General features: G+C 38.6%; 1 protein-coding gene across 4 annotated transcripts in view; it reads left to right on the top strand.

Annotated features, from left to right (window-relative positions):
* CADM2 (cell adhesion molecule 2) overlaps window positions 1-15342 on the top strand; it is a 372199-nt gene extending 356857 nt beyond the window's left edge. For all 4 annotated transcript variants that reach the window (XM_082220768.1, XM_082220770.1, XM_082220769.1 and 1 more), the window contains 2 exons: window positions 10063-10188; window positions 13170-15342. In XM_082220768.1, coding sequence (XP_082076894.1) covers window positions 10063-10188; window positions 13170-13288 — 245 coding nt within the window. In that variant the 3' untranslated portion in view covers window positions 13289-15342. The remainder of the gene's footprint in view (window positions 1-10062; window positions 10189-13169) is intronic.
* The last annotated feature ends 10118 nt before the right edge of the window (window positions 15343-25460 follow it).

Below are 25460 nucleotides of genomic sequence, written 5' to 3'. Positions count from 1 at the left end.
CTTTTAAAAACATTTCTTATTTCCATTGCTTTTCAGTTCCAGGAATATGGGAGGCTTTTGGTTCCAATGGATCCAATGCCTTTCCTGATCTACCGTGGAATCTTTTTAGCCCTGTCTGACATTAGCTACCATGAGGCTACAACAGTTGGTGCATGGACTGACCTCCTTCTCAGGCCTTGGGCCTCCCTCTCTGCCTGCAAAATCCCGTGGCCCCTGAGAAATCCTCCCAAAGACTTTAATACTATGCTAAATGCTACTATGCTACTATACTAAATTTTCAAAGAAAGCAAAGTTCAAAAGATTTAATTTATTAAGGCTGTGATTATAAGCGTGCCTGCTCACAAGCTCAAATCAATTCATGGGATACTTAATTAAATATGTTTCACAGCCTTGTCATATGAAGCATTTCAGTGTTCCTTTGCAGTGTGCATATATATATGTTAAAAAATCTGCAGCTGTACTCTCATTACAAATCTATGCATAGTTTACATGGGAGCATATCCCATGTAACACAGTGGGCCCTTTTTGAAGCATGCTTGGGATTGCAGTTAAATGGGTCAATATTTCATAGATCCTTTGTGTAAAATGGATAGTTCTAGATGGTTTGAAGGCATGGTGGCAAAGTGATGCAAGTGGAAAGATAAAATAGGAAAGCTGATGTGGATTTTGGGGGTTTGCAGAGATGAATAAAGCAGACAACGAGATGTTTTCTTTCTGAGAGCTTGCGTGTGTGCCAGATGAAAGTGGGAGAGAGAGAGAGAGATTCTTTCTCTAGCCTCACAGCATCTCCTTTTATTCAAAGTTACAACAAGCATGGCCACGAATGTGCCAGTGGCTGATTGGCTCAATACAAGACAAAGAAACTAAAATCCTATTGGCTCATTTGTATGTAAGGCGGGCTTACATAGCTCCATAGATCTTTGGCACATGAAAGACAGAATGTCAGAGCTGTATTTAGACAGGCATATAAGCTCTTAATCCACCTATGACTAAGATTGATAATGTTATGACTAAGGTGTTTACTAATGTTTAGATTGTTATATAAACTCACACAATTAATTATACATTGAGGATTAACACATCATTGTGATTTACACATCATTGTGAACTAAAGGTGAACTAAAGAAGACAAGTGTGGTATGCAAAGAATGATATACAGAAAGATCTGTGCCAGGCAGAGACCTTTAGCCTTGTGCGTGAAAGAGAGGGAGAGAAGCGTGATTGATTATAAACAGGCCTTATAGTCTGTTTTAGAAGCAAAGAGAGGATAGAAATAATTCCCAGAATGCAGGAGGAAAAGAACCAATGTTTTCCTACACTGGGACATAGAAATAACATGTCTACATCTCCTCCTTTTTTTTCTTCTTTGCGAGGAGGCAACTAGGTGAATAAAGCAACAATATTTCCGGATCAGTGGTTTGCCATCAAATGCCGGAAATAATACTGCTAGGTTTGATGGGGCAAAAGTACTTCAAGATTAGTGGTTTGCCAACGAATCTCAAAATAATCCTACCCACATCTCCCCTTTTATTTTTGTTTTTTACTTACTGGTGGCGTTGCCATTTCGCATAATAGGCTGCAAGGAGCGCGCTAGGTGGTGGTGGAGGAGAGAGAAGGCGAGAAAAAAGATTTGTAAGGCTAGGAATGCATTGGAGAAAGCAACAAAACAAAATTAATATACATACAATAATAATGGTATAAGAAAAGGCATTGCGTAGCCAATTGAGATTAGGTAGCCACGCCGTCGACCACAAGGAAAAGGAATCCCAGAGTCCGGAAAATCCGATATCCTCTTTGATGTGGTGAGTGAGATTTTGCAAATGAGAAATTTGCCTTTGAACGGCCTTAGAATTGTCAGTGATGTTAAAACAGCACATTTCCTCGAATTGTTCACAACCATAATGATGTACCATGAGTAGGTAGTCCAAAGTAGATTTCGACCTTAATAAACCATTGCGAAGTTCAGCTTGCTCTGTGTTGAGAAGATGGAGCGCCTTAGACGTAATATTCAGGGATTTTGCTGCAGAGCAAGCTAAAGAATTAATATTTGCGCTATTACGTACAGCCAAACCTGGAACACCTAAGAGAGAGACAGCTAAAGAGATGTATTCAGACCTGCTAGGGAGAGAGACAAGATCATCACAGTCATCAGACAATTCAACACTGCGCTGATGTCTAGAGTAAGAAAAATGATGTTTTTCAGGCAATATGATAGACAGACGGCTTAAGCAACAAGGTGTGCCGTGACTAATGTTTGCCGGAATGTAATTGAAAGTGTAACCTGGGCAGGACCAAAACCAGCCTGCTGGCAGTTCTGTGTACTTATATATATAAGAAATATTCACATAATCAGAGCAATTAAAGTTATTTTTGCCCATTTTCACGCAATTTGTCTTTTTACAGTTGACCATACGTGCACAACTGGCATTATAAGAGGCTACATATGGTGTTGTCAAATCAATAGCTAAAGGTGGGCGTTCACGCATTTGCGTTCCCCAATTGTGATAACCTTTATACCCAAGGGTACGAAGTGAATCATTTTGAGGTAGGGATGTGTAAAACCAAGTATCATTCTGTATGTCATGAGGATCATGGCAAACTGGAATGAGACAAGAGCCAAGGATATCACCAATGGCTACTTGCTGAGTAAGGCAAAATGATGAGACATTGAGCGTCCTTGCAAACGATTCCCATACATTTAACGATGTGGAATCACCAGTAGGAAGAGCTGAAGTAGAGAGAGGCAAAATTAAAATACTGAAAATGAGAATTATCATGGAATTCATATTAAGACAAGCAATGAGGGATAGAAGCTGGTTAGTAGGGCTTGCTTCCAGTTGCTGTTCTCTCCTATACTGTTCAGCTTGTAGAGAGAGCGATTTTATTTGGCCCCACGTCACTGGGGGATTGCGATGTCCCCGCTTACGAATCCTGGGGGGGCTGGACGTCACATCGTGGGTGATCTGGAGTTGGTGGTTGAATTGAGGCAATGGATCCGGAAGAACCTGTCGCCACGCCATGGTGCAGCCGAATCCAACGTGCAGGAACCCACCGAGCACCCTGTGGAGTAGAAACTGCAGCGTAACCCTTACCCCATGTAATCAATTTCACTGGTTCACTCCACTCATTGGAGGGTAGAATTTTATAGCGCACCAGTGGAGCTGGAAGAATTTCCTTTTGCTGGAAATGCTTTTGAAGACGTGTGTAAGATTGGTGATCCTGTATGGAGATATTCAAATGATTAAGAGTGAAAAGCACACTTGACAACCAACTTTCCTTTTCTGAAAGTGAGTTTGGAATGCCTGCTTTCTTTTCCTGCCTGATCAGTGCAGTTTTCAGGGTACGATGAGAGCGTTCAACTATAGCTTGACCTTGAGAATTATAAGGGATGCCAAACAGATGATGAATATCCCAAGTTTCACAAAACTTAGCAAAGCCTTTTGCACAATACGCTGGGGCATTGTCAGTTTTTATAGAATGAGGCTTGCCCATAACTGACATTGCACGAACAAGATGATTGCAAACATGTTTTACTTGCTCTCCTCTTTGAGGCGTAGCAAAAAGGTAGCCAGAGTATGTGTCGACAGAGACATGCAGAAACTTCCAGGGTGAAAAAGGGGCAAAATGAGTTACATCCATTTGCCACAACTGATTTGCTTCCAGTCCACGGGGATTAACCCCAGGGCTGGGATGGCCAATCTGATTGGAGCATTGAGGACACTGCTGAATAATTGCACGCGCCTCTTCCAATGAAATTTGAAATTGGCGGCTAAGGGCTTTTGCATTTTGATGATGAAAAGCATGACTTTCTATAGGAGAGACAGGCAAAATTTTTAGCAAGGAATCTGCTTTTGCATTTCCATCTGAAATGAAACCTGGAAAAGGTTGGTGAGAGCGAATGTGCACTACAAAGAGTGGGTGAGAACGATTAGAAAGAAGCAGTTGCAAAGACAGGAAAAGACTCAACAAGTTATCATCTAATAAAGGACTTACATAACTGCCTTGCATTCTACATATGACGTTTGAAACATATAAGCTGTCAACAATCAAGTTAATTGGTTGTGAGGAAAAATAATGCAGAGCTTTTACCGCAGCTGCAAGTTCAGAACGCTGAGCAGATTTTTGTGGGAGAGTGTACAGACTATGCCACTCCTCATTCTGTTGCCAAGCAACAACTCCTCTAGAAGGAGCCCCGTCAGTGAAAACAGTCAGGGCATTCAAAGGAACAGGGGAAATGATAGAAGAGAAAGACATAGGGAATTGCTTGCTCATTTGCAGGCGCGTATCGGGTGGAATATGACAATCCACCTGACCCACAAAATCAGCGAACGCACACTGTAAATCCATGCTAGTGGAAAGAGCTGTTTCCCATTGTTCTAAAGGCATAGGGAGAATAATTTGATTACAATCAACACCAAAAAGATGCTTACAACGTCGTCGTCCCTTGCTAATGAGCTGAGCAAGGAGATCCACTAAAGGGTTTACTGTGTTTCTTGGTGCATGATGTAAATAAAGCCATTCTAGTATATGAACTTTTGATGGACCTTTCTGAATAATTGCAGCAAAAGGTTGTACAGAATCCGTCATTATGACCAAATCAGGCATAACATTAGGGATTGCTCTATCCACCCAATGAATACGCATGAGTGCTTTCAACTGTGCAACAGTTTTGAGTTGATCAGAGTTCAAGGTGATTTGCTCACCTGGAGATTGATGGCCTTTTAAGGCTGAAAACAGTGGCCTTAGCACTTCAAGAGGGATTTTAAAATAAGGCCTTATCCAATTAATGTTTCCCAGCAATTGTTGCAGTTGTACATATTTCATTGTTTTTGAAACATGAAGTTCTGGGATTATTGGAATAGAATAACTAGCTATCATTTTATGTCCTAGATACTGAAAGGGGGGAGATTCCTGGACTTTCTCTGGAGCTATTTTTAAACCATACAAAGACAAACTGGTTATTAAATCATGTTTCCAATTAGGGGGAAGGACTGGAGAATAAAAAAGAATATCGTCCGTATAATGCTGAATCTTAAGATGTGGGTACTTAAGACGAAAGGATTGAAGTGCCTTATCCACAAAATATTGGCACATAGTGGGGGAATTTATCATGCCTTGTGGCAGAACCTTCCAGTGGTATCTTTTAGATGGTCTACAATTATTTAATTCTGGAATTGTAAATGCAAAAAATTTGCGATCCTTTTCATGCAGGGGAATAGAGAAGAAGCAATCCTGCAGATCTATTATAGCCAATTGATATGAATGTGGAATCATATTTGGATTAGGCATACCACATTGCAAAGGCCCCATGGGTTCAATAATACTATTTATGGACCTCAGATCGTGCAAAAATCTATATTTCCCATTTTTCTTCTTAATTACGAAGACTGGGCTATTGAAAGGGCTGACAGAAGGTTCTATATGGTCAGCTAATAATTGCTGATCGACCAATTGTCTCAAAGCAATCAATTTCTCTGTTGTAAGAGGCCATTGAGGAATCCATATAGGATCAGTGGACTTCCAAGTAAGTGGAAGCACAAACTTACTCATCTATTTGAATCGTTGCTTGTAATTGTTGCAACAAATCTCTTCCCCACAAATTAAGATGAATTTTGAGCACACAGGGCTGAATATATGCTATAACTTCAGAGCTATCAGGTAAAGAGACAGGCAGCCACTGTGCGCTTTTGCAAGAAGCCTGATTACCTCCCACGCCCCACACTTCAGGAGAAGTTTCAAGCGGCCAATTTTGTTCCCAAAAATTATTCGAAATGACCGAAACATCCGCACCAGTGTCTATTAGACCCTCTAATATTTTTCCATTGATTTTATACTTACGAAGGAGTTTCTCTCTTCCAATACGTTGGGTCACAGCTAGAAGCTGAGGGGAAAAAGATAAAGAGAGCTTGTGCAGATTAGTGTCAATAGCACAGGCAACATCAGGTGGTGAAGGCAGCATCACCAAATGAGCAAAGGATTCACCCTTTGTTAACTGCATGGGCATATGGCTCCAAAATTGAACCATAATTGTGCCCACATAGTCAGGAGGCAAGGCACCTGGGATGACATGAATGCCTTGTTTTGCAGCAGAAAATTTAGGTAAAATTAAACCTGTGATATTAGAAGGAAGTGGACCTGCCATTTGGCTGGCCATGATTATGATTTCACCAGGCAATGCAGTGTTTTTGGTCTCTTGATTAATCAAATCAATGGCAAATTCAGAAGGCATATTTTTAGTAACTTTTGCAGCAGCAGAAACTAAAGGCTGACATCTCTCTATTCTTTGGGGCCCGAGAGACTGGGCCCAGTGAAGTTTCCCTGAGACCTACATTGATTTGCCCAATGATATCCTTTCCCACACTTTGGACATTTTTTGGAAGGTCTGGTCGTGGTATTTGCATTATTATTCTTCTGTGCAGTCCCCCTTGGGGCTGTGCACTGTCTGGCAAAATGACCTGGACGATGACAATTATAACAGTTTCCTGTTTGTATCACGGAAGCGTGAAGTGCATTGGCAAACAAAGACATTGTGTGAGATTGACTCCCTACTTCCGAACACGCTTTTATCAAATCTGCAAGGGAATATGTTGAACGGCTTACGATTGATTGCAGCATTTTTCTACAGTCCGTGTTAGAGTTCTCATAAGCCAATTTTTTTAGCAACTCACTTTGAGCCGTTTCATTATCAATCTGTCTACAGATAGATTCCTTCAATCTGTCCACAAATTGATGGTATGGCTCTGTATTCTGCTGTTTAACATTTACAAAAGAACTCAGTGGCTGTCCTGAGACAGGAATTTTACGAAATGCACGCTGCACGCAAGTTGCAGTGCGCTGAAGGTGTGAAGGTGACAACACGGCTTGGGCAGCCAGGGTCTCAAAAGGAGGAGCGCCGAAAAGCTGGCTTGCTGTATGCGTTTGATCAGCCAGAGCGATGGCGGCATGTTTAAATTCATTTTCAAAAACTAAAAATTGCGCTGGAGATAACATCATCCTCATCAGATCTTTCCAGTCCACCGGAATCATTGTAAAAGAGGTAGATATGCCCTCTAAAATTCCCATTACATAAGAAGATTTAAGACCTGAATCACTAATGGCTTTCCTGAGATCTTTCATGACAGCATAAGGAAGTTTTTCATGATAAACTTGTAATTGCTGACCTCCAGGAGCATTTTGATATGTGAGAGGAAAAATTAATGGCATTTCACCAGCCCATGCAGCTGTTTCTTCCAATGAAAAAAGCCCATCCTGCTTAGCCTGTAAAAGCCCAGCACGAACGGCTCCATATTGTTTTGGCAAAATAGCATGGTCTAAAGACAAAGAGGAAGGGACAAAGGCATGCTGATTTGGTTGTTCAGACAGAAAAGGGGGGTGAAGGGGGATTGGGGGGGAATTTGTAAACTGAGAAGGAGCAGCAGCAGAAAAAACAGCAGGCTGAGCCACAACTTTTACAGCAGGGAGAGGGGGAGGGGTCTCAGAAAGCTGAGACGACGCTGGAGCAAGGGAAGGAGAAAAGGGAGGGGGATTTTGGCTAGGTGATGAAGGGGACAAAGGGGGCAAAATCAGGGGATATGGCGGGGGGGAAGTGATTTCTTCAGTTACCAGCAGTGAAGAAATTGAAAGAGAAGATTGTTCTAATTTCGCTATGGCGGTAGCACACTTTTGCCACGTGAGTAGGCAGCTGATTTGGGCACGTGGTTCACAAAATAAAATTTTGCCGATTTTCTCCCATGTGCTAATTTGCAATGTGCCTTCTGCTTTATAAAAAGGACATTGATGATTTATCTCCTGCAGCAGCTGTTCAATCTCTTTTAGAGAAATTTGGACTTTGTCTATTGTCTGTCTTACTAACGAAAGAAGCTCTTTCGCATGAGCCTTTTGCACCTTACTTAAATCCCCTCCCATACTAACGAATTAAGCGCTTTAGACTTTTCCCAGTCGGGTTAGTATGAGGAATGCTTTTGGCTCTTAAAGGGATCTCTATGGGGATCTGATTACTTACCCTTCTTCAGGATCACGTCGGGGTCACCAGATGTGGATTTTGGGGGTTTGCAGAGATGAATAAAGCAGACAACGAGATGTTTTCTTTCTGAGAGCTTGCGTGTGTGCCAGATGAAAGTGGGAGAGAGAGAGAGAGATTCTTTCTCTAGCCTCACAGCATCTCCTTTTATTCAAAGTTACAACAAGCATGGCCACGAATGTGCCAGTGGCTGATTGGCTCAATACAAGACAAAGAAACTAAAATCCTATTGGCTCATTTGTATGTAAGGCGGGCTTACATAGCTCCATAGATCTTTGGCACATGAAAGACAGAATGTCAGAGCTGTATTTAGACAGGCATATAAGCTCTTAATCCACCTATGACTAAGATTGATAATGTTATGACTAAGGTGTTTACTAATGTTTAGATTGTTATATAAACTCACACAATTAATTATACATTGAGGATTAACACATCATTGTGATTTACACATCATTGTGAACTAAAGGTGAACTAAAGAAGACAAGTGTGGTATGCAAAGAATGATATACAGAAAGATCTGTGCCAGGCAGAGACCTTTAGCCTTGTGCGTGAAAGAGAGGGAGAGAAGCGTGATTGATTATAAACAGGCCTTATAGTCTGTTTTAGAAGCAAAGAGAGGATAGAAATAATTCCCAGAATGCAGGAGGAAAAGAACCAATGTTTTCCTACACTGGGACATAGAAATAACATGTCTACAAGCTGAATGTATGCATTACAGAGATTGCCAAATTATTACTTGATAAATTTCTTACTTGGTAAGCAGCTGTGCAACTACTGCTATTAGGATTGAAGGTCATTTTCTGACACCTTATCTGCTATGGACATGCCTGTTAGGAGAGCACCATTTCAGAGATGGTATTTTCCCCACCTTTAGTTTGGGCTTTCTACCCTCCATCCCCACTCCCCCCAAAATGACAAGAGTTATTTTTCAAAAGCTGCTCCCTCCCCCTTTTTCCTCACTGTATGTTTTCAAATGAATTGCAAAAGATACCTCCTGAAAGGGAACTGTCCTTATATCACTGCATGTGAACCTGTTAATACATTGTGAGCATACTAATAGTGATCTTGGCAGAGCTGCTGTTCATTGGTAGTTGAGGCATTCTTAATGTAAAATTAAATTATTCTAGCCTTATCTTTAAGACCAAATCATTTTCTATATCTCCTTCTTTCACTTACTTTAACCGATACCCGGGAGGTTACTGTACCACTTAATCGATCAGAAGTTCTGAGGAATTACTCCCCTAGGTGATGCTATTTTCCCTGGCTGCCTTTCTGATGAGGCCCCTAAAAATAAATGAGCAGTGTACTAAATGACAAGTTTAAATCCTTTGGTGTTCCTAATGTTTGGAACACAGAACCTTAACACAATAGGGGCTAATACATATATAAAGTTAAAAACTATTTGAATTTACTCACTTCAGCATTAATCAGATAGCTGCTTTAAATTCATGAACTAACACTTGAGAATGAACGGAGTTCCTCAAAGATGCATTTACGTTTATCTGACCAAATTCATACAGACTCAGCTTCGCCTGCAGAACGTGCTCAGCCACACTTTCTCCCTCCCTCTCTCTTTCTCTACTGCAAAAGGATACGGATGACAAAAGGAGAATATATAAAGGATTCCCACTGAGATTCAGCTCTATAAATTATGTATTATGCAGACACCATTCTGCTGATTCTATCTGTTCCCCAATTCTTGATTCCTTGTTTTTCCGTCTATAAATAGCTATGGCCAGATTTTCAGTTGAAAAGTGATGAGGACAAAACCAGAAATCTTTCCTATTAGTACTATCTGCTTAGGATTCCCTCTCCCTTTCATACTGTGACGTCCTCAGGGCTTTAAGTCTCTGGGAATACAAGCAGTGCTGTATCACTGATAAGCTAGTAGGGAATGGGCTGAAATAACTCTTGTAAATATTTCTAAAATGACTTTTTTGTGGGTGGGGGAAGACAATTGTTTTATACCTTATCATCTGGATATTTTCATTTTTCAGCATATCAGAATAATATGTTATACTGTCATTTTTTTCCCCTAGACCCCAATGCTATGGCTGAAAAGGACGCAACGGACCACGCTGTTATAGGAGGGATAGTTGCTGTAGTTGTTTTTGTCACACTATGTTCTATAATTCTGCTTGGTCGATATCTGGCAAGACATAAAGGTAGGCTAGATTTAATCACAGTGCAGTCACCTTTTGTAGCAATATTTCCTAGTGATTAGTTTTACCCTGCAACACTTTTTTATTTATTTAAGAAACTCTTCTAGACCCCAGGAAAACTCAGCTCTGATGTTACAGCATCAAGTTTTTGTTTGTTTGTTTGTTTTGTGTTTTTTTAGTGAGGTCCTGGTTTTTACCCAATTTTACAGCTGGATTAACTGTGGCAAAATAACATCTAGCAATCTGCCCAAGGTCACACAGGGTGTCTGTCTGACTCGGAATCAGGCAGTTGGGATTCTGTGTCATGCAATAGACCCCCACTGTACCTTAATTTAATGAGTTTGTAAGATAAAAATTCTATATAAATAGGCAGACAAGCAGATAAGATAGACAGTTGTGAACTGCTGGGTCTCAAAAATGCATTTTTTTTCAACCCTCAAGACAGGAAAGATACTGACCATTAAATTCTGACATCCTACCAGTCATTTTTAAGCCTGGGGGCAGGGGAGTGTGGTGCAAAATGGGCATGTGCATTTTGGGGATTTTTCTCCCTGGATGTTTTAGGGAGGAAATAGGTACAACGAGGCAGCCACCATCTATTTATGCATCAAAGCAGGGCAGGTTGGGCCTACTTATTACAAGAAAAGCAAGCAGGTGATTGGAATAAGCCCTCTCCCTTTCCCCATCCTCTTTCCTTAATGGAATCTGTTGCCTTTCTTTTCTTCAAAAGTGCTTCAAAGAACTGAGCACTGCGCGATATGGCAAGGAAAGGGAGGAAGGCTACGCGTCTTTCCCCCATGTCCTCCTTTGCCTCATGTCACGCCATTAAGAGAGTTGGGGCATGTTAACATCTGAATCGGGAAAGGCTGACTGTTTTGAACCCATGCTTGGATGAGGGCCAACAAACTGTAATTGAATCCCAGTAAGACAGAGACTCTATTGGTGAACAGTTCCCAGGCGTTGGGGACTTTCTCAGTTCTAAAGGGAGTAGCACTCCCTCTGAAGGATCAGGTATGCCTCTGTGTGAAACAAGCACCAGTTATCAACTTAGGCTGGTATGCCATCTATGTCCTTTTATTGGATAGTCTGACCACTATGATTCATGGGTTGGCCACCTCCTAATTGACTACTGAAATTAGCTCAACATGGGACTTTCCTTGAGACTGGAATGGAAGCCACAGCTGGTGTAGAACAATGCAGCCAGGTTGTTAGTGGAGCCCCTGGGTGAGCAGATATTACACCTGTGCTGAGGAAACTGCCCTGCTTGTCAGTCATTTACTAGTCCATGTTCTGGGTCTTGTTACTAATATATAAAGCCTTGAACTATGTGGGACCAGGCCATCTTAAAGATCACTTGCCCCCGTATAAACCTGCAAAATCCCTTAGATAATCTGGGGACATTCTACTCAAGCTGCCATTGCACGCTACACAATATCACAGAGTGGTAACATGAAAAAGGGCATTTTCCACCCTTGTCCCTGAATTGTAGAATGTCCTTCCCTCTGCCATATGTGAAGTGTTATGCATCAGTTCCTTCAGACATGCTATAAAGATATACCTTTTGTCCAGGCTTCCCCTAACCCATAAAATGGAACACTGCTATTACTTAGTTCCTTCCTTTGTTCTGTTTTTTTATAATGCCATTTCACTGTTGATTTTAAGTTGGGTATCAGGTTTTTCTTTATGATACTGCTGTTGGTTTTATATCTATATTTCTTTACTGCTTAGAGATTTTTAAATATTAAATGGTTTAGAAATGCTTTTCAGTAAATAAGTATTTAAAAGTAATGCAGAAATATATGAATGGGCTGGGCATATATACGTATGGCTGCCCTATCTTATCCACATATATCCAGTCCTAGCACACATTGGTTTTTTGATTATGGTTTTTTTATTTTAAAAAAGTGCAAAAAATACAATATGGTCATTGCTATACAGTATTCTCATTTTTCTGCAACATCTTCCCACTGTCTTTTAATCATAACCTGCATTATTAGAACTGTTCATGTAATTTGCAATAAGCACCTACTGAAGTGTGTTCCCTTGTTCACCTGATAATCAGAATATTGTGTAAGATAAAGCTGCTTGCTATCTAGGCCAAGACCATTTCCTTAGCTAATTCATACAAGCTAATCAAGAATGTTTCCTTTTAATTTTTATACCATGTATAAGGTATGTCATTTGATCAGTCTACCGGAAAACATGACACCTGTGTTCAACTAATACAGGAGGGCCACACGCATATCCCAGCTCTGAAATAACCAAGTTTTTTCCATTCAGTAAAAATTGGCTTTTCAGACATCACTGAATGTTGCTGTACAGATCCAAGATTTGCTGTACTAGCGAATAAATCCTTACAATAGCATACCCTCTATTGTGTCAGTGTTAAAGGAACAAAGCAGGAGGTAGGAGCAGCAATGCAGGCATTTTATATTGGCACAGAAAATTAGGAATAGTGTCTCAGGTTTACTATTCCCAATGTAAGTGGGCAATGAAGTAAGTGGGCAAACCTAGCGTAGCTATTGAAGGGCACAGTGCATTTTGTGTTGATTGTCTTTAAACTCTTTATTTTAATCAAAAAGTTATGCACAATTAATATTGTCCAACTAAAAGTAAATCAGATTTTGATGTGCTAATTTTGAAATTGCAGCGTATACTACTTGGCTGAATTATAACTTCTATATAACAAAGGAGCAAAATAATCATTTTGAGACAATTCCCCCCAAAGCTTATTGTTAATGTGTCCTTGACAGATCTTAGTGCAACATGCTCTTTTTACTGTTTGTATGTATTTATCATCAAAGAAAGGCCATGGGTCACAATGGCTTCTTTCCCAAAATGGAATATTATGTGTGCTGTAAAAGTTCATTCTACAGTAGTGCAATGACATACATCCTGAACCTCACCAGGATCCATTAGAGAACCGCATTGGAAAAGTATCAAAGCCCCTAACATTTTTCTTTTAATCACATTGTTTCCCGCAGGAACATATTTAACAAATGAAGCTAAAGGAGCTGAAGATGCACCTGATGCGGATACAGCCATTATCAATGCAGAAGGCAGCCAAGTCAATGCAGAAGAGAAGAAGGAATATTTCATATAGATGCAGACTTAGGTTCTCTGAGTATTACTCACCAGGCTGACTGCTGGAGAAAATTGGCTCTCATCTTTCAGAATTAATTTCCCCCCCCATCATGTTTTGCTACCTTTATTAATGTACACAAATGCTTTCAGTAGCCAGTTTATACCAACAATCAGCCATGGACAGCATTTCTTTTCCTTTAATTATGGTACCATTCATAATGCAGGACATTTCTTATTGCCTAATCATCATATCCATTGCTCTCTTAACATACAGTGCTTGAATATACAGCCTTAACAACTTTAATCATCATCTGTTCAGTTTTTCTACATTTTTTAAAAGCAAAATGTTATATAGCATTTCTTTTTGGTTTTATTTTATCATGGTCCTTACCGGTATTGCACCAGGCCATTTTCATAACAATTGTTCTGAAGGTGAGGACCTCAATGTACTTACATAAAACATTACAAGTAAGATTAGAGGTTTACAAAGAATGTTTTATATATGTCTATAATTCAAAAAGCAGCCTAGTTTTGAAACATTATGCCCTAGGAAACACCAACTGAAAGCATTCTAGTATAATTTCTTGTATGTTTGCAAATGATAGCAAAGGGGTATGAACAGACCTTTTATTTTAATGGCACATTGGTACTAAAGCAACGTCTGGGTGGTAACCACATCATGCCGTTTGTCTATACAGAATCCACAGAGATGGATGATGTAGCTCCATTTTGAAAATGTTTGTCCCGCTCTTTTACTGCAGTTAGGATCATAAAGACTTCCGTTATCTATTTCTGTAATTTCTGGTTTTAATTTAATTTATTTGATTCATGTGGGCTCACCTGCCTTCTCAAATTGGACATGTTCATGGGGCACAATTGCAAGGCATTTTAGTATCTGTATATAGTGCATATAATAAATCCAATTAAACATTATTTGATACATATTTAACTTTTGGGGCTGTAGGTAAGTCAGTCACAAGTAAGCATTTTCTAATGTCCATTATATCCCTTTAGATATGACTTAAATTAATATTCTGAGTAGATAACATGTATTAGTACTTTTGTCTGTATGTCCTAGCACTGTTCAGCAGCAAACTTTTCTAGTTCCAGGTTTTTTTTTTCTTTGTTATACAATGGAAGCACAATGTTATATGGAAAGGTAGTTTTAAGCTAACAACCAGTGCACAGCCTCAGGTTTTAAATTCCAACCACATTAATGATTAATGATTAAGTTGCTAAAATTTTCAATATATAATTTGGCAGTTCCAGAGCTGCTTATCAATGTTGGATTTGCCAAAACACAAACAACAAAGTGTTACAACAAAAAGCTCTATGTTTTGTGTATACGGTAAATGGACTAATTCTTTATATTAAATTCCTGTCTATGCATTTTGTGAGGTACAAACTTATGTCACGGTGAATGATAGAGAATATCTGCCATGCTTTTAGCTCCACAGTAAAGACCTCTTTTTGAGATTGTTCTCAAAATGTGGGGCAAAATGACATCTTTAAAAGATAGTCACAAATTCTAAATCTACCATAAAATAAGCTGATTGGCTCGATTCCTCTTCCAGAAAAAACGTGAAACATCACCAGATGCGCTTACTGGTCCCATGTCAGAAGATTCAAATCAGTAGTGATTGCTGTTCATCTCCTAAGTGCTGCACCTTAAAATAAAATAAATAAGATTTCTATATGGATGCTATTACTGGTGAAGTCTAAAAGCATAATGGCCTATTGTAAAGGATTATCTCCTGGGATTTATTTTTTGCGTGGGGGGAGAGGGGAGGAGGGAGGGTAGCATTTGAATATGACATCATGTGTCACAGTAAATGGAAATCAAAGGTGTTGTGTCAGATTATTTATCAGAAGAGTATACACCTTTTAAGGACAATAGTAGTTTTTAAATTGTTTTTGTTGGAAAAAGAACATTTACCTTGTTAATTTCTATGAGAGAGAAAAAGAGAGACCGTCAATCAAGCAGCACTTTTTCAAAGTATACAGAACATAAATAATATGATGTGGTTGAGTGTTAACATAATAAATCATATACAGTATGACATTTTAAAGAAATACGTCTGCATTGATGTGATTGCATGCTTGTTTTTACCGTTCACTCCAGATCATCTGTGGGGGAAAAATGCAATAATATGCTAATCTAGTATGGTAGTTTGAGAGATTCAGGTAGGAGCTACTAGACACATTGATACTAGTATAGGTTTACAACATAGTCAAGTTGTTCAAAGAGTACATTTTTTAAAACAATACTGGCAAAAGGAATTAAGCTTGCTACTACTGGGAAGAAAAGGTGTTTGTCACAGCAGTTAGCTGTAATTTCAGAAACTGATTTATGGAACTAATGTCAAGGCCAGCAAAGAACTTAACTGTGCTTAAATGCCTTGCTGCATTAGGATTATGTTTACTAAAGTCACATGTCAATTAGTGCTGTATTTGCACATCTTTACATTCTTTATAAATTCCATTTTGCTTAAATGATATAGAAATGCTGCTTACATGACCCACCTCTTCGTCACTGTGAAGTGAATTTTTTCAAGCATTGGGGCATCTTTAGATGTAACCATCCCAAAGTGTCTTGTCAGTGTAGCAAAAGGAAAGCAGTGGAACTTTGCAATAGTAGATAGGAATTGGACTGTTAACTTTTTCTTGTGCACTCTGTTGCAGTCAATTTTTAGAATATATATTCTACCTTGCACCTTGAGATGTATTTTACAACAGGCCAAAAAGGAACATGGAAGTACATCATGCAGTGTTAAGTAAGAGGATAATTCGGGCCTGTTATCACTTTCAATCATCTGCATTCATCCAGTTAAATCAGAGGTTCTCAAACATTTTCTTTAAGAGAAAAGGGGGACTTTTGAAACAGAATAGTGACCATCTATTCTCTAACAAAAAAAAAACATTCCATAAGCTAGACATAGTTTTAATATAAAGTCCTAGCCCTGTCTTTGACTTTAGCACAAGTACTAGCAATATTGTACCAGAGTGTAATAATACAGATACCGATACATTTTCTTAATATAATTTTATTACACAGTTTGTAATTCAACGGGGTTCAACAATCCAATATAAAATCTCTTATACACTGAGCTATAATTCTGGCAGTGCTGCCACAAAGATTCTTTGCACCAGTATCCGTGGATCTGTGTGGATTTTGCACTAGCACCTGAGCAGATCCCAATTAATTCTGCTCCCTATTCAGTGCCTTTTTGACCAATAGAGATTGGAGGAAAGCAAGGAGAAGCCAACCAGAGCAAAGAGCTGGGGGGAGGATCACATCATTGCTCTCAAGGTGGTCTTAGTTTGGTGTCAATGGCTGGGAGGTGACTGGTTTCATGGTATCATTTTTTCTTCTTGGCTGACCTCCAGCTTGCTATGTACCATAAGTTGTCAGCTATATAAAGGGGTAGAAGATTACCTTTTCCATAAGTCGGGCATCCAGTATTGGTGAATAAGGCCACAAGAGCAACACACATTCATAGGATTTACAGATATGCCCGATTTCTAGTCATATTATCTGATAAGGTTTTTCTGTTCGTATACATTTGATCCTAGTTTGAGAACCCCTGGTTTAGATGAATACACTGGGAGCAAGACACCAAAGGTCAATAGAAATGATTGCTTAATTTACAGTAACTGACAGGCATGAATGATGAAAGCCCCATGGGAACAACTAAGGAAAATGTGGAACATGACAGTTCTCATCATCAGTCAAAGGTTATCAAGTTATTGCCAATTTTTTCTTTAATATTAGTTATTTTATTTTGCTATCATTATTATTATTATTTTTAAATAATAGAATGTGGCATCTAACAGTATATGGGTGCATCTTCTTTCATTCTTAGATGTTATTAGCAAATCCAAGAAGCGGTTTAAGAAATATATACGATATGGGGCTCAGAAATGAACCAGGAACACCTACCATTTTGTTCACATTTATGGAAGGCAGATCATCTTGTGCTGAGATTCCTCCTATAAAAGATACAGGAGGAAAACAGTTGGTTTTTTCCCTATATAAACCAGCAAAATGGACTTTTTGAATATGTTCTTCATGATGTAGGATTATCTACCTACCTATAAGCATCTCTCAGTGAGAAGAAAGGACAGGAGGTTATTTAATTTATGATTGTAAAAGCACTGGAGTTACCATGTACGCAAATGTACATTAGGTATTTTGATCTTGACCGTGTGGTTACATGTGCTTCCATGTAACATCAGTTATAGTGTAATTTAGTGCCACTTATTATAAAGTGTTACCAAAAGGATAACATAACTTTACCTCTCTGTTGAGCTAAGGTAATTCTGATAAACTTTAAAATATGGAGTTAAAAAGAATTGTCATGGGCGCACTACAATGTTCTCCAAAACCTTCCTTGATTCCTCCAAGGATCTTAGCTTCTCATTCATTAGAACTGGTATTTTTTTTAAATGAACATACCAAATACAAAAAAAAAAAAAGCTACTCAAATGTTCTGTAAACAAGCTGTTTTAAACAGAAATAACCCGAGTAATACTTTGGGTTAAGTGGCACAAAGTACACACTAAAAACTATGCAAAAATATAGGTGACTACAGTGTACTCACATGTAAGTATCTTGTACTTTCTCTGTATGGATTTTGGAAAACCATGTATTTATAATATGCATTTTGATTATTTTACAAGGAAGGAGATGGGTTTGCAGATTCAAGAATGGTCTATAAAAACGCATAGTGACCATTTGTCTTTAAATATGTGTATATTCCCAGCCACTTCCAAATAATATTTAATTTATTGTAAGCCGTATTTTCCTTGAAACCCAACTACCACTCTATTTTGTCTCTTGTCTTCTTCTATGGGTCCCATGGGGCTCCTTCCAAACACCTTTGGGGCAAAGACTTCAATTCTGCTAATAGCTCTGCTGCCAGCACTCTGTCTGGGAACATTGCTCAGTAATCTATTTCTAGCCCAACAGTACAAGGTTGCTCTTTTTATCTTCCTTGAGGGAGCCTTGCATGCTAAGATGTTGAAAAGTATTGCCATTTGCCCTGGTATTTTTAGCTTGAGCAATGGAAAGAGAGCCACAGAGAGAACTGCATTCTCCTGACCCCTATTTCACTGAAGCACCTCACCTGGAATTTCTGCTATTTATTTCCCAATAACGTCAGGTAATCTTACATTGTGAGTACAAAATGCTTCCATCAAACCACGGAGGATGCCTTTAATGATAAAGTTAACTTTTTTCCAAACATGAAATTTTATATCATTGATCCTTTTCATCTCGTCATTTTTTCCATCATACCCTTCCAAAAGCAATGCATTGAAAGTAGTGAGATAACACAGAACAATCACAGACACAAGAAATATTGTTAAATTGAACACTGCAAAGCTCCTGAGCCTCTCCAACTATAGCTTTCCTTCTCTGCGAAGCACTATCATTATTGGCCAAGCCATTCATTCCGCTTTCAGTTGTGCAATTTTAACTAGTTCCCATAATAAATGTACTTACATGGACCCCTTTTGTTGCTTAGATTCTGCCCTCCAGCTAATGAACCTGTTTTGTTTTGGGGGTTAAAAAAACTGCCCCTTCTATCATGTCCTTGAGCTGCTCTAATCATCCACAGTTTTCTGCCCTTTTAAACCTTGACTCCACATCTACACATGAGCAAGGTAAAGTCTTACACATCGTTGCATATACACATAGGTATTGCTTTTGACTAGTCTAATGATTTCACAATGGTCTTCATTACATTACTTGCTGTCTATTAATGTCGATATTTAGCACAGATTGACAATGTTGTGTTAAACCACCAGATTCAATTTTCAGTACAGATATTGGTGAATTTTTTTCTTTTTAAAATTAAATTTTCCATCAGACAAAAATATAATTAGCAGTTTGATGCTCAAACACTTGGGCAAACTAGGCAGAGAACAAAACAGAGATGATGAAGGTACATCAGATTGTGCAAATATTCATTGGAGATCACATCAGTTAATCTCAATAGGATGTGCATTTCTATTTGAGCTGAAATGTACACTCTCACCCACAGCTAATAAATGCACACACACTGATATAATGTGCATCTGTTTGAAAAGGTTTTTTTAAAAATCAATGACACTCAATGGATTTCCCAATGGATATATAAAAACATGGGGGACAATCTGCACACCTCTAGTGTGAATCTACACCACAACCATGACACTGACATTTATGGGAGTCTCTTCTTGTCAAAACTATGTTCCTTTGCTGCTAGTTGCATCTTCCAGAGACGTTTTCACATTCTGCTTGATAATGAACATAACCTGTACTTTATGTGAGCCCTGACAAGTATGGTATAGAAATAAATTATCAGATTACTTGAGAATGAAGTCTTTCCATCCATATATATATACACACCTTAAAATATAATAACAGTATTTACATAACAAAAGATATAAAACAAAAACAGAAAAAAGCAAGTACTGATAGCTGTAATAAGCAAAAACATTGCAAACGTTTTCTCAGGGTCTTTAAGGAACTAATTTTTATTGTCCAAATAATCTCTTTGCTCTTGTCACAAAGAAGGAGAATAAACCAAGATGATGTGAGGAGCTTCCTGAAATTTTATCTATGCTGGATTTATTTGTACCCTTAAACTCATCAGCTTTGCTAGTTACATCTAACTTAAACGGGGCTCAATCACTTTTTAACAATAGAGGTATTTAAGTTTCATTTATTGACTTAAAAGATCAGTATTTGCTTCATTTTCATGTCTCTTCCCTGGTTATGGTATATAAATTTCTTCCTTTCAAGTCTATTGAAGTCATTCTTAAACTGGACTTCAGACAATTAATTTATCACTTACCTGTCAGCAATACATTTGATTTCAGTTTGAGTCCCCTACCCCAATATAATTGTTCTAAAACTCCAAAATAGTTTCATTATATATCCATCTGACAGCATGAGCTAATAGCTTAGTTCAGTTCCTTTCTCTTAAACCCCTTTCAAAATCCTTTGCTTTTCTGGAGAAAGAAGAAATGTAAATGAGCAAATATCTAATAATGTTTTAAGCACTTAAGTTAACATAGGTAAGCTCTTATTCAGAGGTAAAAACTCCAGTGGCTTTCTAGGTGAGAGGCTACAGCAGGAGCCAAACAGAGTGGATGAAAGCATTTTGGTTCTAGCCGATTCAACTAATATTCTTTCATCTTAATATTTTTACAAGACCATAGGTGATTATCTACTCATGAAGCAAGGATTGCCGGGCAGGCTGTTTAGACAGCAAGAATTGGTGAAGTTCATTTATAAGTAATTGAAATGATAAAGCACTATCACAGAGATTATAATTAATTATTTTTCTCTGACAGACATGGCACTTTTTTAAAATCTTGAGACAGACAAGAAAACGCCTGCTTATTCTTTCCAAATGTCAGCCCTGTTCCCAAAACAAAATCCACAGAACACAGAAAGGAAGGAAAAAGTGCAGTAAACAATAAACACTGATATTCCAGTGCAGTGTAAAGTAATCTACGCAGTGAAACAAGTTTTCACATAGAGTTCTCTTACACGGCAGATGCAGAAAGCATAAAAATCCCTACGCTACACATTGTTCTGGTTCCAAGGCAAATAAAGAATATATTTTTCATGATCCTTTAAATTTGCCATAAAGCAAAGAAGCAAACTTTTCTGATGAAGATTTCATGTGCAGAAAAAAGTAGACTAGCAAACACCAACTAAGAGGCATCTTCACATGGATTCAGGACTAAGAGAAATCTCTCTTACATAAGGTCGTGTCCTTTTACCTCAGCACAATATTTATGTCTATACTAACGCAGGCTTTCCCCCCCAAAAATTAAGTGTGGTTTAAATTAAAAGTGTTTGTAAAAATAATGCACCAATTAATATGAAACACAAATACTGATCCTGCTTAGAAATGTTGATATTCCAACCATATTATATGAAAATATATTTTCCACCAGTACCTGAGCTTTTGGCAATAATATGTAAATGCATATTACAATTATATTTTCTATACATTGCACACTTTCATGCATGTATGTGTATATATATATATATATATATATATATATATATATATATATTCATGCCAAAGGTTTGCTTTATCTTGAAACAGTATAGGTACAAATTCAGTGGGTTTCCACGTTCTGTTAGTGGTTATACATTCCCTAGGGAAGACAGTAAGAAAGCAACATTCATTTTAAACAAAGAAGTCGACCTATGCACTATATTACTTTCCAGCCTTTTAAATCCAAAATGCACTTTATAATTTCACCAAAAACGAGGATGTTCACAGACTCCTATAATTGTTTCTTCCTTCTTTATACTCATTTTTTACACAGGAAAGGATTTGCTTGCGTAAATATGAGTGCATTCAGGAAAAAATTATATTCTTCCAATTTTCCAACTATTTCACTGAAGTAGTCTCACAGATTTCCTATTTGGTTGATCCAAATTTTATCATTTTAGGATTGCAGACTTGACCATTTTAACACAGACTTAAGGATACAAACGCAAAAATTATGAGCCCGCAATGTGTTTTGTGTCTCTGTGTCTTCCAGGGCTGCCTGAATAAAAGGACCTGGTAAAAAAACTCACTAAAAGCCACAATTGTGCCTAGCCCCAGGTGAGTAGCCTAACTGCAAGGTGGCTAAAATGGATTGAGAACTATGGTGTGATTGACACCAACACCTGAAACCATGGCAATGTTTCTGACGCTTTCAACACTTACTCCAGTCCCAGGAGAACTAAGCATGTTGCACTGATAATGGAAGCACAGTTTTCTTTTGTTTTTTGTTTACTCCTTTTTCATAATTTTAAGTGAACAAAATGCATATTGTAACATTAGGTACATGACACTTGCATGTTGCTATGCCTATATACTTACAGAGTATTCAATGTGTACTTAGTGGCGCTTAAAAAAATGTCATGTACAATTTTTATAAACATTCTACAGGGTTCCCATTTGCACTTCATCTTTCATTAAAGTCTTGTCAGAGAAATGTCTGAGTATTATTAAAGAAACAAAAATAAAATTTCAATTTTAGTTATCGGTTGGACATTACTGAAGTGTCTATTCATTCAATACATTTTTAAAAAAAAGCAATTCATGAATTTTGTGATGAAGTTGTATTGGCAAATATATGGATGATCTGCTCCCAGCTGAAAACTGCTGTGTTTCCCTGTGCATTCCATACTGAAGAACTATTTTGGATAAACTGCATGTGATACACCACTACTGATGCGGCCCTTATGATGTGGCATATAAAGATCCCCTTCTTTTGTGTAACTACTAAAATTTTGTAAATCTTTGTTTATATAGTAAGGATTTATTGTATACCATATAAAGCAGTCAAACAAACATGTTGCTGATGTAATCAAAGGTGGTGATTTATGTGTACATACCAAGTATCATCCATGTCACTCCCTCTCAGGATCTCCCTTGGCTGAACTTCCAGCTGCTTTTAATATGTGCAGTTAAATTACAAGTTTCAGGTTGGGTGTCAGAAGTAACAGAGGAGGCAATACCCTGATAAGAAATCTTGCACATATGATCTGTTATTCACCCTTGGGCAGGCTCCCACAGCACCCCTGTTGGAAGAAATGAAGTTAACCGAGATAAAGCTTCGTCAGGGAGGCAAGAGGGATAAACATGTTAGCTCTGTCTCGGGTCTCCTGTTCCCGTCAACTTCCCATTCAGGAGGGGTGATCTAGTGAAGCGGGGAACCTCCTGCACTCATGGAAGCTCTCCACATGGTTTAGAGCTCATTTTCCAGCATTCTAATATGAGCAAAAATAGACCCCTAGGAGCTGGAAGGTGTCAGAAATCGTACTGGGGGATGGAGCTAGCATATTCAGCCCTGCTGCCTCCCTCGCTTGTAGTCCTAATGGTGGGAGGCTATAAATGTGCCTTCTCATTCCTTAAACTAGGATTTAGACATTCCAATGTTAAGGGTCAGTTATAGGAGCACCAGGTTTGCATAGTAAGCAGGACAGATACAGAACCTCTCTGAATTGAGCATTTACATACTAAACAATTCAAGAGCCCCCTTGCAGACCTCTCTTGGCCAATTTGCAGTTTAGTATCTCTACATACTCTGAATCAACCGCTAGCCTATGACTTGAGATAGCACATAAAGGAGATGACACAATCCCCGCTGAGAGGGCTTGCTGCCTTGTACCGTCCCTTGCCAATCTGATCTCCTGCAGATGTTTTGGACTACAACTCCCATCATCTCATGCTAGTTGGGGCTTAAGGGAGTTGTAGTCAAAAACAGCTGGAGGGGATCAGATGGACATGACAAAGCATGAAGTGAATGCATCCCTAGGAGTGTGTGAAGTTGTTTTTGTTTGGGAACACGACTAGCGACCTTTACACCTTTATACAGTTTCCAAGTCATTATCAAGCTACATGGTCATAATACTGGGACATGGGCATATATTGGGGAGAAGGAGGCACAAGTATCTGGGAATGGGACTGAGATCAATGCAGCACAGGGAAGCATGCAAAGGAGAGCCAAGAATATCAGGCAGTCATATCCAAGCAGATCGTTGCACAGGCAAAATCCAAGATTTAGCCAGAAGCTTTTATGGCCCTACCAGCTCAGGGAGAATAATATACTTCCTTGAAATGTGTTCCTCTGGCTGGATGAAACACTAGTCTACAGCCATTGGTTCATCACCAGTTAGATCTGCAGGTTCCAGGTTTTAGCCCCAGTGGCTCCTGACAAAAATCTTCATGATATATGGATAAAGATTTAGGGATGATTACTGATATTGGCAAGTATTCTGTGCTGTCAATGCTGGCATTAAGGTATGATCTCACTATGCTGCAATAATAATAATAATAATAATAATAATAATAATAATCCTATCTCCAGTGCTGATTGCATAATGAAGAGGAGGAGCAATTTCACATGGAAAACAAGGTCCTCATATTCTGCAGTAGAGATCATTTTTATTTGATGCATTTATAATTCTGCACTTAAATATTTTTTCTTTAAAAAAATAAATAAAGTAAAATTATGTAAATGGCAAGTTGGATTTATGATGAAATTCAGCAAGAAGTGGAGCAGGAAGCAAATGGTTAAAGCAGGTCCAATTTTTCAGAACAAAACTATGTCCTTCTAGGGAAGGGTGGATTATTTCAGACACAGATCTTGATTTAAGTGTGGGACATTATTTTATTTTATATTTATTTATTTATTTATTTATTTATTTATTTATTTAGTGAGTGAGTGTGTGTGCATGTGTGTTCAAGGGTGCAAGATCATAAAAGGAGAAGAGGCCTATGGAGGAATAGGAAAGTAGAGTTCAAAAAGAGTTCTTAACTAAAGTGTGGAGGGTTAACACACAAATGTGATATGCTGCACCCACATCACAATTTCAGGTCCAACTCCAAGCAGGCATGACCGTCTGTTCTCCCTGATGACCAAAAGAGCACTTCACTCCAACTGTCTTTTTTCAGATAACAGTCAAGTGGAGCAAGCAGTAAAGGATGTCCAATAAGTGTAGCTCTAGAAACTTCACCATAGCTGCTTAAGAACCTTCTCATCTAACTGAGATGAACTTATCTATATTATAGTGCTGTACAAAGGTAGTAGCATCAGCCCAGGTAGCTAACCAGCAGGGTCCACAGGGTCGCCACATCCCTCTGCCAAGATACAAGGGCTTCAGCCACCACTGAAGAGAGAATGATGTAACATGAGAAATGTTGATCTGCATGTGGGTGCTGCAGACAATCTGCTACAGGTGCTGAAGGAGCCACTGCAAAGGCCTGTCAAGGAACCATGTTCAAGATACCATGCTGATGGCTCCTATAATGTAAACTTGTAGTTGGACAAGACTCAAGACTGTTGGAGATTTCACTGAAAGTGCTTGCTGACTTGCAAAGGAAATTGCTCATCTCTTCCTGTAACAGAAGATTCTCTTTTAGAACATATCCAGGATGATGCCTAAACTCTGTATTCTCTGTGTCAGGTAGAGAAAACTATCACAAAGCCATGGTTCTCTAAGCAGGTGGGGGGGGTGCTCACATTCACTTCTGCCTTTGAGCAGGGATCTCACTGAAAGGCCATCCAAAGCAAGGGGGTATATGAATTCCTTGGGTTCAGAGATGTGTATTGTGATTTTGATGAATATTCATAGAAACTACAAGAGCCCAAATCAGTATTGAAACCATCTCTCCTCAGACCTCAGG

Source organism: Podarcis vaucheri (assembly GCF_965113315.1).
Source record: "Podarcis vaucheri genome assembly, chromosome: 4".
In the NCBI taxonomy this organism is placed as follows: domain Eukaryota; kingdom Metazoa; phylum Chordata; class Lepidosauria; order Squamata; family Lacertidae; genus Podarcis; species Podarcis vaucheri.
The sequence above is the reverse complement of the archived record's forward strand: the minus strand, read 5'-3'. Positions and strand labels throughout refer to the sequence as shown.